The 14211-nt window shown below is 43.6% G+C and overlaps 1 protein-coding gene across 6 annotated transcripts; it reads left to right on the forward strand.

Moving 5' to 3' along the window:
* Positions 1–7479: 7479 nt before the first annotated feature.
* Positions 7480–13832, forward strand: LOC147445295 (uncharacterized). 6 transcript variants are annotated; one of them, XR_015189762.1, is made up of 4 exons: positions 7480–9029; positions 10948–11084; positions 11635–11816; positions 12074–12212. XR_015189762.1 is itself a non-coding variant. In XM_086524861.1 (3 exons), the coding sequence occupies exons 1-3, from the start codon at positions 8026–8028 to the stop codon at positions 11748–11750; spliced, it is 1257 nt and encodes a 418-aa protein (XP_086380987.1). In that variant the 5' UTR covers positions 7480–8025; the 3' UTR covers positions 11751–12207. The 6 variants fall into 6 exon arrangements, 5 of the variants coding, with proteins under 5 accessions (XP_086380987.1, XP_086380989.1, XP_086380988.1 ...); XM_086524861.1 differs by having other exon boundaries at positions 11635–12207; XM_086524863.1 differs by lacking the exon at positions 12074–12212 and having other exon boundaries at positions 11531–11760.
* The last annotated feature ends 379 nt before the right edge of the window (positions 13833–14211 follow it).

Genomic DNA, 14211 nt, shown 5'->3' on the forward strand with positions numbered 1-14211 from the left:
TCTTGATCAACTATATTTATTTGATGATAGCCACTTTTTAGGTCAATCCTACTGAAGTAGGTGGACCCTTGTATCTTATCAGATAGGTCTTCTACCTGTGGAACGGGAAACCTATTCTTTGTAGTGATCCTATCTAGTGCTCTATAGTCGACACTCATATGATATGTGCCGTCTTTCTTTTGCACTAATAACACATGAGAACAAAATGGAGATGAGCTAGGCCTAACCATGCCCTTCTCAACTAACTCATGCACTTGCCGCATAATCTCCTCTTTTTGAGCTTGAGAAACTCTATAAGGAGGTTTATTAGGCAGTGAAATTCCTGGAAGAAGTTCAATTGCATGGTCATCATTGCCTCGTTTAGGAGGTAGCTCACAAGGGATTTCGTCAATAAAGACATCTTGAAACCCCTTGAGAAAATTGGATAACTCTAATTCCTTGTGATCATTTATATTTTCTTTTGTTAAAGCATTAGGTTCATTTTGAGAATCTTTAACAAAAATCATGTATACGGAAATAGAGCTCTTTATTGACTTATTGAAAGCTTGGGTATGTACAATGAGTATGGTGTTACCCATTTGCTTAGCATCTATGTACATATCTTTTTCCGTGAACCTAAAGTAGATTCTTCTTTCAGGGAATTTAACATTGGCAACCATGCGATCAAACCATGGTGCCCCTAGGATTACATCCTCATGCTTGAGTGGAGAGATAAAGAAGTCCTCTTTGTCCACATATCTTTGGACATGGAGCCTCAATTTCCCAATTAAGGGAGTGACTGAAGCTTCTTTCCCCTTGAAAGCACCATCTTCACAGATAGGACATCTCCCATCTCGTAAGCTTGTATGCCTAGCTTGGTGGCCAACTCTATGGATATGAAATTGTGAGTAGAACCAGGGTCAAAGAGAATAAAAGTATCATGTTCTCTTACCTTTCCCCAAGCATGGCATAGATGAGATCCTTTGTGGTGAGTTTCCTCCTCTTGGATTTCGACCAAGGTAGCTCTAGGAGGTTCATGGTGGGTGTTCTTTTGGGGGCAAGCGCGGTACGCATGCCCTTGCTCACCACACTTGAAACAATGGTTATCCTTGGCGATAACACTCAAGCTCTTCAGGAGAGAGTTTGTTTTTGCCTTTGTAAACTCCCTTCTCCTTAGCTTTGTTGGAATTGGCCTTAGGAGACTTTTGGACATTGTCCTTCCCCTTAGGCTCATTGGAACCCTTGTTTTCCGTGGGCTTTGAATTTCTTTTGGCCCTTGTTTGGAAATTGATTTGAGAAGACACCATAGTATGGTGTATAACCGCCGATATGGTGCATGGCCTTTGGGAGTTGACATACTCCGCCATTTCTTCAGTTAAGCCCGCACAAAATTGTTGCTTTTGCTCTCCAAAGTCCAACTTTTTGAAGATAGTGGCTTTGAGTTGTAGGTCCCAAAACTTGTCTACATATTTGTGAATGGATTTGTAGGGAGAGAGCTTCAGGCTTCGCCATCGGTGAGTACTTTGTCTTTGGCATCGGTGGCCAAAAACTGCTTCATAATGGAAGCTCTTAAACCTTTCCATGTTCGTGGAGCTTCACCGTTGGCCCGTCGGCTACACCACCATTGTTTGGCAAACTTTTGAAAGTGCATAGCTACATGGCGTAGCTTAGAGGACTCTGTGAAGCCCTCATCTCCAAATGCCGCATCGAACTGTTGGATAAAGGCCAAGACTTTGTGTGTAGCACCAAAGGTGCCATCGTAGGTAAGGAAAGAGATGCTCTTCCCTCCTTCTTTGAACTTCTTGAGCTTGGAAGACCTCTTCCACGCGGCATAGGATTTCCTATGGCCTCTTCCTTTTGATGGTTCAAAAGTTGCACCATCACTTTCTTCATAAGATGAAGAATTTGAGGAAGATGGAGAAGAGGGTGACCTCTTTCTCGCCTTTTTCTTGCCTTGATCTTCTTTGTCTACACCATCACTTTCATAAGAGGAAGAGCATGAAGAATATGGAGAAGAGGGTGTCCTCTTTCTCGCCTTGTTCTTCTCTTTCTTTTTGTCATCCCTCTTGAATTATGGTGAGGAGAAGTGTGCAATGATCTTCTCCGTTTTGGAGGTGATGGAGAGTGTTTAGCCCGCCGTCTTCCTGGAGCCATCTCCGTCGACGTGGCAAGAGACTCACTTCTTTCTCGTTCCTTTGGTGGAGGCTCTAAGCTCTCCTTTGAGAAGGAGATGCGTCGTCAAGAAGAAAAATTTTGAGCCCTTCGTATGGATCCTCTTCTTCTTCCTGAATCAGAGAGAGGGCTCTTTTGGAAGTCTCACAAGGAGGCTTCCTAGGTACTCTCTCATCATGGTGAGGAGCTTGGAGAATCCCATGAGCACGAAGCTGCCGTTGCACTTCACTTTGGAGGGATGGATTGCCCATAGCTTGTTGAAGCCTAGAAACAATGTAGTTATTAACAAGCATAGGGGCATCATTAGTAGCTTGCTCATTAGCAAAATCAAAGTTATCAACATTAATTTCATTCTCTTTACTATTGTCAACCATTCTAACAACTTTTAGGAGTAAAATTTTTAGGTGTACTTTGGCTCTTCAAGCCCTAGTTGCTACTCCTCTTTACCCCTTTAGAAAAGCACTCAAGCTACTGTACTCGTGGCTCGAATACCATTAATTGCAAGGAATAGAAGAGAGGGTCTTTCAACACCAAAACAGCACTGGCTTCTGTCAAGCTTCTAATAGCTCAATAGTGGTTAAGCCGTAGGCAAGCCCCGTAGGACTCCACTATTAAGACCATAGCTCTCGACGGTGATGCCCCGTTATCTGCATGAAGGCAGGCGCACTGCAAGGCTGAAAAATCTCTATTCTACTTATTCAAATGCAATTAATAGTACCAACCATTTATAGCTAGCTTGAGGACCTCCCTACTTGAGCAAGAAAAGAGAAACCTTGTGGTCTGATACCAATGTAGCATTTAATGGCCTAGTAACTTGTGTGTAGCGGAAAATAGCATGAACATAGTGAGCATTTCATTAGAATAGATTCCTAATGAGAATAACAAGAGTGCTTGGGTGGAGAGAGCAACAAAAAGTATAACACCTAGTTAGATAGCATAAACAATACTTCAAAAGAGAGAGAAATTAAACTATTAACAACAGTTGAGGACCGGATTTACATGGAGCCGGTCCCCCCTCCAAAAGGCTTTGTATTATGGTTTCTCCCATCAAGAGAGACGTTTTACAATACAATCCTTTGTGTTCCTTTAGTACTAGCTAGTGCAAGGAAGATGGAAGCTTCAAGCACTAAGCAAAACACTTATAAAACACAATATCAATTCCCTCACGGTCTCAGACCCAAGCCCTCACACACCTTCGAAGATGGTGAGAGCTAGCGGGGTATGAGAGTAGATTGAGAGGAAGAAGAAGTAGTCTTACGAGAAAGATGTACATCTCCTCACATAATCACTCATATTAGCATAGCTTAGCTTAGTAATTATCATGGTGGAGGAGATGAGCATGCATTGAAGCTTGGCTCTTGGTTGGATTTGCATCACAAAGCCAAGAGTTGTTGGTGTAGGCCTCCCTTCTCACAAGCTTGGAGTAGGTGATAAGCTTGGAGTTGGTGTAGGCCTCCCTTCTCACAAGCTTGGAGTAGGTGATAAGCTTTCCATTAAAGCTTGAAAAGGAGAGAGAGAGTCTTATTACTCCACACATGGACTAGTGTGAGTGTGTATGCAATAATGCCTTGAGAAAATCACCCCCCTTTGTCTCTTGGTCGACCCCCCTTGCTATTTTCTCATGCTCACACCCTATTGGACCTCCTCTCCAAGCTTAGCCAATGGAATTTCAAGAGCATAAGTGATAGCCTTCTGACATGTGTCCCCCTTTTTCCCTTTTGTGAGAGCTTTAGGTAACTAATTAATGCAACTAAACTCTCATTGGACCCCTTTGTCTCCTGGCCAATAGGAATCAGGCAAGCCATTGGACTGCTGAATGCTCATTGGACCCCTTGGGAGACTGTCCCCAATAGTCTTCTAGAGAGGTTAATTCTTATTGGTTCTTTTATTAAGTGTTTTTAAATTAATTAAACTAGATTTACTCTAGCCTAATTCTCATTGGTCCACCTCTATGGCCATCCAATAGGATTTGAGTACACCTTGTGGGTATCTGGGCTAGGGAGCTGACATTTGTCCCTCATTCCCTTTGTGTAAAGGGAGCTTGTGTGTGTGTGTTTCTCTCTCAACCCCTACTTCCAGGGCTCGCCCCCTCCTATGTACGATACTTTGAAGACTTTTTGAGCACACACAAAGCATCCAATTTTCCTAGTGTTTGACCTTTGGACATAACCTTTGAATTTTGGAACCTTAGCATTTTTAAAGTCTTAATGGGCTGAACCTTAGGGTCTTTAAAGCCCATTGTTGCACATTGCTCTTTTGCAGATGGCCCCCCCTTTGGATCCCTATTGTCCCTCCTTTGGATCCCTAGTATGGCCGGTCTGCCATATTCTAGCTTTTTCTCCCCTGGCACTTCCCCGTATTAAATGATCAGTTTAACATGAGAAAATCATTTAGGAGAATTAAATATTAGTTATTATGACAATTTGGAAGGCTCTTGAGATTGTCCAAACTTATGCCGTTGCATCAGGGTCGATGTGTAGTATTGAAAAATCAAGATTGATCTCTCTCTCAAAAAATGATTAGTTTGATCCATCATTTTGGTACGGGGAGATTGTCTCCAAAGGGAAAGTATTCTGGCACCTGGGGGCCCCTTTGGGGGTGGACATAAACCACAAGAAAATATTCCTATGGGTCTTGGATAAGGTAAGAAGCAAGTTGCGAAGGTGGAAGTATGTGCTTCTTCCTTTTTTGAGCAGAGTGTAAGTGGTCAACTATTTATGCTCCCTTGCATAGCCTTCAATGGCCCTCTACTAAAGTTAGCCAAATGCAATTGGAAAGGGTTTTTGAAACCAGTAATGGAAAAACAACACAAAAGATGTGACATCATGGCAGCGGGCGGGATGGGATACAATTGTTAGACCTGTTGAGCAAGGAGGTATTGGGATATAGTATTCATAGGGAGGCCCAATGTGCTAAATTTGCAGTATCAATCACTGAGCAAGACCAAGCATGGGTTGTTATGGTTGTGGCCATGATGGACAATGCCAAACTATGCTTGGCAGGTGGGCAGTGGAAAGGGCTTGAGATACATGACAAGTTGCTTGCCCCTTGGTGGGCCAACCGGAAATTGGGGGCACAACAAGCGAGCTAGTTCAGAAATGTAGTAGAGTAACAGAGGCCTTGGAATAGTGGGAGACAACAAGGTACTTTCACAACTCTATATCTCACTGGTCTCGTGGCTTTTAAAGGCAGGAAGCATCCTTTTGAACCCATTCTAGAGGGAGGTAGCCAATAAGATCAACAACTAAGGACAGTGTCGACTGGGCCAATTTTGGAACAGTAGTAGCGGGAACTGGAAAGGAACATACCAACAGGGACCAACTAGCCTCCCAGTTCCACCTCAATGGGACAAAAAGACTGTTGGCCAGTAGAGCTTTAGAACAGCTTGATAAATGTTGGCTACCTAATTGCGAGTCTAGGTTCAAGTGGAAGGCATGGGGTTGGCCCACAAACATGCATTTCCTTAAACCGCAAACCAATGACGCAACCCCCTTATGGTCTTGAAGGACGGGATTTTCCTCTTGAACAAACAATGGGGCGAGGAATGACCAGAATCGAGGTGGGTGGCAATCACGAAGAACATATGGTGCCCACAGTGACCGCATAAGATGAAGGTCTTTCTTTGGAAGGTTATGTCGGGAGCCCTACCTACTGGAGTGAAGGTCTTGGCCAAAGGGATTGGGTCTGATAGATGCTCGCAATGTAGAATGGCTAGCGAGGACCTCCCTCACTTGTCCGACGATTTGTGGCCTAGTAGGGAAGATTTGCAAATGGGCCCAAAAAACCTGGAAGATAGGTTTCTTCATGGAACGATCTCTCATCGGGTGGGAAGATGTTCAAGAGCCAAGTGCTTCTTATCAGCACACAAATTGTCATATTTTTCTACTTCAAACACATTTGGAAGGCTAGGAATTGTCAGGTCTTCTTTGGAAATTGCTAAGATTGTACATGATAGCTAGGAAATGATTGTCGCCTTTGGGAAGCGGATCAACTCTGATGAGTGGATTAGGGAAAATTCTACCATTTTGTATGGTTAGCACTACCATGTTCAACCAAGTTTCTCCCTGGGATCCTTTTTAGTGATGCGGGGTGACTCCCCTGTCAGCCGATGTATCTTTGTTTGCTGAGAGACGTCATGGTTTGGCACGAGCATGACCATAATCTGTAATTTCTTGTTTATGTTAATATAAATTACTTACCATTGTGAGTTTTGCCAAAAAAAAAAAAAAGATTGCTAGACAAGGGCAATCAGAAAAACATGTTTTGCTTGGCAATGCTTTGGTGTATGTATGTATGCAAAATATGGAAGCCTATGAAAAAACATAAAGTTCTTGATGAGCTTTGTTTCTGAAATGTTGTCCCTTTGAAATGCGTTGATTGAAGGATATGCCCAACAAGATTGTGGCAAGGAAGCTTTGGGTTGTTTCAACTAGATGCAAAGGGATGTTCTTCTCCAAAGGGAATAACCTATGCTTGCACCTTGAAGGCATGTGGCCTTATGCAAAACCTTCACATGGGTGAGAGAATTCACGATGAGATCACCAGATGGTGGAGAAACATGTTATGCTTGGCAATAATTTGGCTGATATATATAACAAACATGCTCGTTATTGATTTCCCTTAAAGGTTATCATTACGGAGTCCTTGAGATAGTGATACCTATTAGATGTCTTTTCAATTTTTCTACCCATAAGTGGAGAGTGCGGTGTTTAATTTGCCATACAAACTTGTTAAGTAAAGACATTACTCATAAGGTTAGTGCTTTGTTAGATTGCATGCGTGTTAAAAAAAAAGAGCTTTCATTTCACCGATGTGTTTCACAAAATATTCCATGTTTATCTGATTTATCTTTTTGGTTTAGTAAACTTATTGAGAAATTTACTAGTACTATCCCACTTACACATTAACTAATATGACTAATATTTACACATTTGCACCAATTTACACATTAACAACAATGACAAGGCAGACCAAGTAAGACTAGTTCCCTTTTTGTGCGCGCACACACACATGTGTGTGTATCTTACTTATGGTGGTTGGGTTATTTACTGATGCAAGCAAACCCCCACCACTTCATGTTGCCAAAATTGGTAGAGTTCTCTTTAAAGTTTACGTGCCTCCAAAGGTTTGATGTGCCTACATGGGAAACTGCGCTTAGACAAGGTGTGTAACTTGTAGTGCCGACATAATTCTAGAAGGCAATTCACGATGTGAGTAGGCCTATAGAAGATTAGCCCGTGGTTAACCTTTTACCCCCCGGGGGGGCTCCGCCCCCTTTAGGATTTCAACTTTTACTTGGTCGCGCAAGGCTCAAGGTACTGCTGCCATATTTGACAAGGATTTTGGTTCTGTACTTGAAAGCTGAGAATTGTGGCTGAGAGCAGTGAGATGCGAGTCACGAGTCTTTGAGAGAGAGCTCAGAGGCGATGTGTGTTACAAGTAACCCTCAGAAACAGAGGAACTCTGCGACGCTACAGTATACAGAGAAAGAAAGAAGGAGAGAGAGAGAGCGCCTCTGAGCGGGCCGAGCTGCAGAGGGGAAAAGAAGAGAGGCTGACAAAGCAAAAGGGCTTCTGACAGAGAGGGAGAAGTGGAACTTGGAAGGGGGGAGAGTGTTGTGTCGGGAGAGGGAAGGGGTGAATGATAACATTCAATATATCAAGGAAGCCGCTACGACTCTACGAGAGAGAGAGAAAGACACACACAAACACAGTGACTCACACACTCTCTAGCTCCACTCTCTCTCTTGCCACCTTCGATATTCCAATTGCACATGTGGGTGTTGCTTCGCCTCCCTTCTTGTCCTAGATCGAGGCTTGGGTTCTTCCTGGTCAGTGTTGAGTTTAGGAAGAGAGAGGAGAGAGAGAAAGAGCGATGGAGAGATTTCGGGGTACCGTTTCTAAGCAGGCACCTCCAACCCACCTGCTAAGCGGCTTCTCTCCACCTCGCGAGCTCTCCCCTCAATACGCTGCTCCCCCTCGCCATAGCTCACAAGCTCTGTTTTGGAATAACAGCAGCAATGCTCATGAAGACCATCAAGCTTCTCCATGGCCTCCCCATACTTCACATAGGCTAGCCCGGGAGAACTTGAACGATATTCAGTTCAAAGAAGGTGGCTCTAGCAGTGGCCTCTCCCCTGTTGCTCCTCTGCTAGAAGCCGTTGTGGACAATGCAACAGGACCTACCCTTTTACAGGACGAGTGCACAGCCACAGACAAGGCGCTGAGCTTCTCCCAGTCCTCAGTCCTGGCTGTTCCATTTTCTTGCAAGCTTGACCTGGCTGCGGCAAAGAGCAGGAGCACCCTTCTTGCAAGCCTCTCTGCTCACGTTGCTGACAGTATTGATATAACTTCAGGGGCAGAAGATAATTGCCCTTTCTTGATGAAGGCTATGGATAAGCCAAATGCTGGAGTTGCAGGAAATATGAAGTGTACTTTAGAGTCCACAGATGTAGCATCAGAGGCAGAGTCAAAACATCATACACAGAAACAAGGGAACGACGAGGGAAGTGCTCCTTCCTCGAGCTCTGGTGATACTGGGATTGGTCTCAAGCTTGGGAAGAGGACTTACTTTGGTGACACAAGTGCAAGTGTAGTTGGGGATGTCAACATTGCCAAGCCCTCTACCATTCCTTCGAATGGGAACACTTGCAAAGGTAATGGTGGAAACAGCACTAATGGCAGTGGTGGAATCGCCAAGAAAGCCAAGGCGTCATCTCCTACTGGCAATGTGCCTAGATGTCAAGCAGAAGACTGCAAGATGGACCTGTCTGGTGCAAAGGACTACCATAGGCGTCATAAGGTCTGTGAATGGCATGCCAAGTCCAGCAAAGCCAAGGTGTCAAATATGGACCAGCGCTTCTGTCAACAATGTAGCAGGTAGGTTAATTGCTTCCTTGCTTTTGATAATTTATGTTATGGGACTTCACTGGTCAGAAGATTTATTCACAGGTGTGGTCCTTAACATTGGTGACTATGCACATGTATAACTGTGGGCGCACCCAGCAGAAGAAGTGAGGGAGAGCCCCCTCCTTATTACCTCCAAGTTTAGTAGTGTAAGTGTGAAGCTGGCTGTCTGTGGCACATCCTCGTCCCTGGAGGACAATGTATTTTGTTGGGTCTCCTTTGTAGCCGTGATAGGCTACTAACATGTGGTGAATGGTCACTCGAGAGCATGGCCAGAGATGTAGCTTCTTACACATCGCACAGAAAGCCAGTATTTTGGTGCAACTCTTTGCATTGCTGGAGGCAGCTGCCGAATCCTGCAATTTTAAGTATGCAGATTGGGGATGTCCTTAATGTTATCCCTCTGTCAGACACTAGCTTAAGAATGGTCACTATACAGATTAGCTTTTTCACATGAGGGGGTCACAAGATTTCTGAAATCACTACCGTAGCCACTATGGTGGAAGTATTTCTAAATTCTGTTTCAATTAATGCGAAGTGTTCATATGGTGGGCAGATAGCAATTACCTCTTACTGCATAGCGAAGGTTTGGATAGGAGAATACGTGGAGGGCTGCACAGTGGTTCTCATTCTCGATTCTTTTAACAGGCCAAGCTGGAATTTTCCATATTCAGGCCATAAAGTGGCATGGCTTTGTGGCACAGGTTTTTCATGCATCTCTTTTTTGAAAGTCTGGCCAGTACATAACTTGTTCAATTCGTTCCAGCTTGGGATGCTGTGTTTGCCATGCCATGTGTGCAGTTAGGTTTACCAGGCAGTCTGGACAATGTGGGATGGGGCTGTTCTTGATTCTCATCTCATGCTTTGCAATGTATTCACACGAATGAGCTAGAACGTTGGAAGGCCTGAGTCCTTACACTTCTATGAGTTATCGCCGTATTCTCTTTATGGCTCTGTGCAAGTTTAACTGGTGGAGCCAATTAGTAGTACTGTAAGTACCCCTGTTTGTTTGCAATGACGCCTGCCCACAAGTGGCTATTTTAACTTTAAATGCCTGCAGCCTTCCAAAGGGAATTTTTCAATTGATCATAGGCTTCCCGTTGGACAATTGGTACTGAAGAGATCTTGTTCTTCTTAGAATTGTGGGAAATGTCAGTCTGTGGAATTTTTGTCAATGGACCAGAGTAACAAGAGTTTTCTTAGTCGCAGGACAGGACTTGAGGCCTGGCTTTCTATTTATCAGAGCAAGTGCAGGAGGTCAGAACTTGACCTTTTGATGGAATATATCTGCTCTTTGACCTAGCTAAGTACATTTTTTTGCCATCATGTATGTAAAGTCTGGTGAAGACTCTTCCCTCTGAAATGTGCTGCCACATTTACTTGTTTAGGTTGTTACGTGTCCTTGTCAGCTAATGCTGGTGGGGCCAGAGATGCCTTTGAAATTAGCACAGTCTGTCTCTTACTTCTGACTGGGCTAGAGTTTGTGGCAGTGTGCTGCATGAGCTGAGATTGAAGGTTGACAACGTTGAACAAGATGGAAAGGCGAGTGTCAATGTGGGTTGATAGTGGAGGGTTGGTGTTTTGCATGTATTTCAAGGGTTAATTGTTGTATTACAGAGCTTATTTTTTCTCACAGTAGGGATTGTTTAAAAAAATATATGTACTAGACTTTTGTATGAATGTATGATCATGTGGTATGAGCGTATTGGGGACTGTTGACATCACTGGGAATTTGTAAGCCTCAATTAATAATTTCAAGCAGAGCTTTTGCAGGGCTCTTTTGTAGGATAAATATGTTCCTGTCAAACAACCACCCCGAAAATTTCTGACATTTGTAGAGGTGACAATAGAGACATGTCACTTCCTTATGGTGTGTCGCTGATGGATGCAGATTCCATGTACTTTCTGAGTTTGATGAAGGCAAGCGCAGCTGCCGTAGAAGGCTGGCAGGCCATAATGAGCGCCGAAGGAAGCAGCAACCAGAGCCTTTTTCTTTACTTTCAGCTGCAAGCTATGCCTACCTTGCAGGTATTTTCATTTATGCCCCCCCCCCCCCCCCCCCCCCCCCCCCCCCCCCCCCCCCCAACCCCTTCCTTCTCTCTCTCATACACCTCTCTCTCTCTCTCTCTCTCTCATAGGTCATTATGGCCTTTTGATGACGTTAATATAACATTTCATTTCATTTCATTTCTACACACACACACACACACACACATCCACCCACACACTCTCTCTCTCTCTCTCTCATTTCTTTTTGGTTCATCTAGGCAAACATATGCTTGTGAGTTATGGTGAGCCAAGATAAAACATCCTGGCCAACTAAATATAGTGTTCTTGTGATCTAGCTGAAAATGGAGACGCTAGCTAACTTCAACTCTTGGATCTAGGGCATTTTAAGTATATCCATTAGAATTTAGGATTGAGGGTCTTTTGTATGTCTTGACTATCCAATGTGGTTGTTTACAATACTTCAGTTTTGAAGCTGCATTTGAGAGGATTGGATCTGACTGGTAAAGCTATAGGAAGGAGCATTTCAGCTAGGCAGTGCTGATTTTATCACACATAACTGTGTTGACAGCTTTTATGATAGGGCATGACTTAAGGTGGCAATATTTCACACTTGGTCCTCAGCATTGGCATGGTGCTGATGTGGATAAGCAAAATTCTCAGAGGGAGGAGGATGGATTTGTTTGAGAAGTTACAAGATGAGTTCTTTTGTTTATGTTGTCATGTGGAGTCTGATATCTAGGATAAAGTCAAGTAAGCTCCTCTTAACTTTTGCCTGAGCAAGCATTTCCAAGCGAATAATGGTTTGAGTTTTGTTTACAAACAAAGATGGGATTTTGTTTCTATTCTTTATCCCGTTTTCTTGTTTGCCTTGCTTTTGTGTTTTTCTAAGTATTTTAGCCTCTCGTATAATTTGTAAGTTCAGACTTTTCTGACCTTCAGAAGTCATAGATTTAAAGGATGATTCGCAGTCCTTCATTGAGCCAATTAATGTTTTGAAGTTGTAGCAGGTGCTAAACACTTGTTTGGTGCTCCGCCTTTGGATCGTCCATACATTTTCAACCAGGACCAGGCTGGAGCCGATTTTAAAGACCTGAAGTTGCTACAAAAAACAAAAGAAGAAGCCACAGGGAATTATACAACTTTGGAGCTACATCAGTTCTTGCAAGGTCCACTAAGAGCAGAAGAGCATCTACTTCTAGGTGGCTCTGGTCAAGCTCTCTTAATGTCCAACGGAAATGCCATGAATCTCGGCCGTCCACCAGCCCCTCTCTCATCATTGATCACATGTCTTAGCCCTGAACACCACCCTGAGACCTTGGTCTCTGGGCGTGCTCTCTCTCTTCTGTCATCATCTTTGGGTTTCCCAAAGACCTCTTACTCCATGTCAAGGGCCCTTGGTATGTCTTCTTCACCTTCCTTCGAAGGAAACCTTTCACATATTCAGCATGCGGTCGCTTCCTCACCACAGATCATATCAAGGTCTTCTTGTTTTCATTCTCCTGCGCTGAAGGACAACGACATGTTGCGTCTGACGCATAATCATGAAATCAACTTGCTTTCAGATTCAGAGAGCGCCTCTGTTGCACACTGCCTAAATGTTGACCAGGTACAGCCATCTGCCATGCTTGCTTTTGTTGGCAGCTCCAACTTTCCCATGTTGCCCGGGAGTGACATTGAGAGTGATGTGGCTACGCGGCCTGTGTTAGATCTTATGCAGATGTCGTTTGCAACATCTCCGCCACCTCCAAATGGGGTTGAACATCATTTTGCAGATATGGAAGGACTGTCCATATTTGGCAGGCAGAGATTGATGTGAAAGGAAGCACTTTAAAGTGTCCTGACTGGTTCTTCCTCATTTTTGTATGGAGCATTTATTTACATGCGAGGTTCGGCGAGTCCAAGCAACCAAGGCCCATACCCAGTCCAATCTACTTTCTTTACATTCTGTTTTTTGGAATGCGAAGAAAGCTTATTCTCCCAATTGTCCAGTCCCTGGATGTCCAAAGTGGCGGTAGCCAGGCAAGCTGTAGGCATGAAGGCAGGAGACATACAAGCTGTGATCTTCAATTGTCGTGCTGTGTATTGTTCGTGGATGTAATGGTGGTGGAGACACCGACAGCAGTCATCCATGTGCACTCTCTCCAGGGCTTTTATGTATATCAGATTAGTGCACTATGCATGTATTGCAAGTTCCCATGCTCTATCATGCCATTGGCTTCCTGTTTGCCTGAGACATTGTGCTCTATGACTTAGCAGCTGTTATGATGGGGTGTATGTGTTTGGTGCCTGGCTGTTGATGTGCATGCTCTTATCAACCTGATAGGATCTCAAGCATTAATGATCAAGATAGGGAGTTAGTAGTAACAGCATTCAACTAGAAAGTTAAAATCTTGGTGTTTTAGCGATTGGACGCTAAATTGATTTACGGTAGAGAATTTTGGAGATGTGCCCGTGCTGCTAGTGAGTGCAGGGTAAGATTAGGCTTTTTAATACTCACATTATAACACTCTCATTATGAGAAGCTTTTGGCTACTCAGAAAAACTGGGTAATAATTTTCGAGGAATGTGGACGGGTGCTCCATAGTGCAAGTCATTTTGGAAAGTTGACATCGACAAGCTTAAGGGCCATTATCCATACCATGGATTTTGTGGTCCCCTTTTGTACTGATGGGCCAGAGGGAGACTTCTGTATTGGTTCCATTTATCAGATCTAGGAAATGTTGATATAAAGATAGTCGACAGAAATCAGGTATTCGACTACAGTTACATGCTTTTTGTGATTATCAAAGAGGTTATTTAATCAGCTTATTGTTCTATTCTTGTGCCCGTATCTTTCTGTGTTGTAGAAGAGAAAAGGAAGTGCTTGCCAGTGAAGCACTTGTACATGAGGGGTATCATCCATTTGAAGCATGTGACACTTAAGAGTAAAATCCAATGTGACATGTATGAATAAGATCCCCCAACATTGTAAATCAGTAAAGTGCCACGCTAGCAAGTTTGTGGAGTAATGCTCTTGTACAAGAATCTGAACCATTATGTACACGTTTAACATTTTGTGAGAAACTCGCAAGGAGCTTTTAGGGGGAAAAAAGAAGAGATTGAGAGCTTTTAGTGAAAAACTCACTTTGGCATATTTAAACAGAGA

Source organism: Adiantum capillus-veneris, chromosome 12, assembly GCF_014529385.1.
Source record: "Adiantum capillus-veneris isolate H3 chromosome 12, ASM1452938v2, whole genome shotgun sequence".
Taxonomy (NCBI): Eukaryota; Viridiplantae; Streptophyta; class Polypodiopsida; order Polypodiales; family Pteridaceae; genus Adiantum; species Adiantum capillus-veneris.

Coding starts and splice junctions, on each gene's coding strand:
- LOC147445295 (XM_086524859.1), top strand. CDS start 8,026: ATGGAGAGATTTCGGGGTACCGTTTCTAAGCAGGCACCTCCAACCCAC. Junction 9,030..10,947: donor TTCTGTCAACAATGTAGCAG/GTAGGTTAATTG, acceptor TGATGGATGCAG/ATTCCATGTACTTTCTGAGT. Junction 11,085..12,064: donor AAGCTATGCCTACCTTGCAG/GTATTTTCATTT, acceptor AATGTTTTGAAG/TTGTAGCAGGTGCTAAACAC.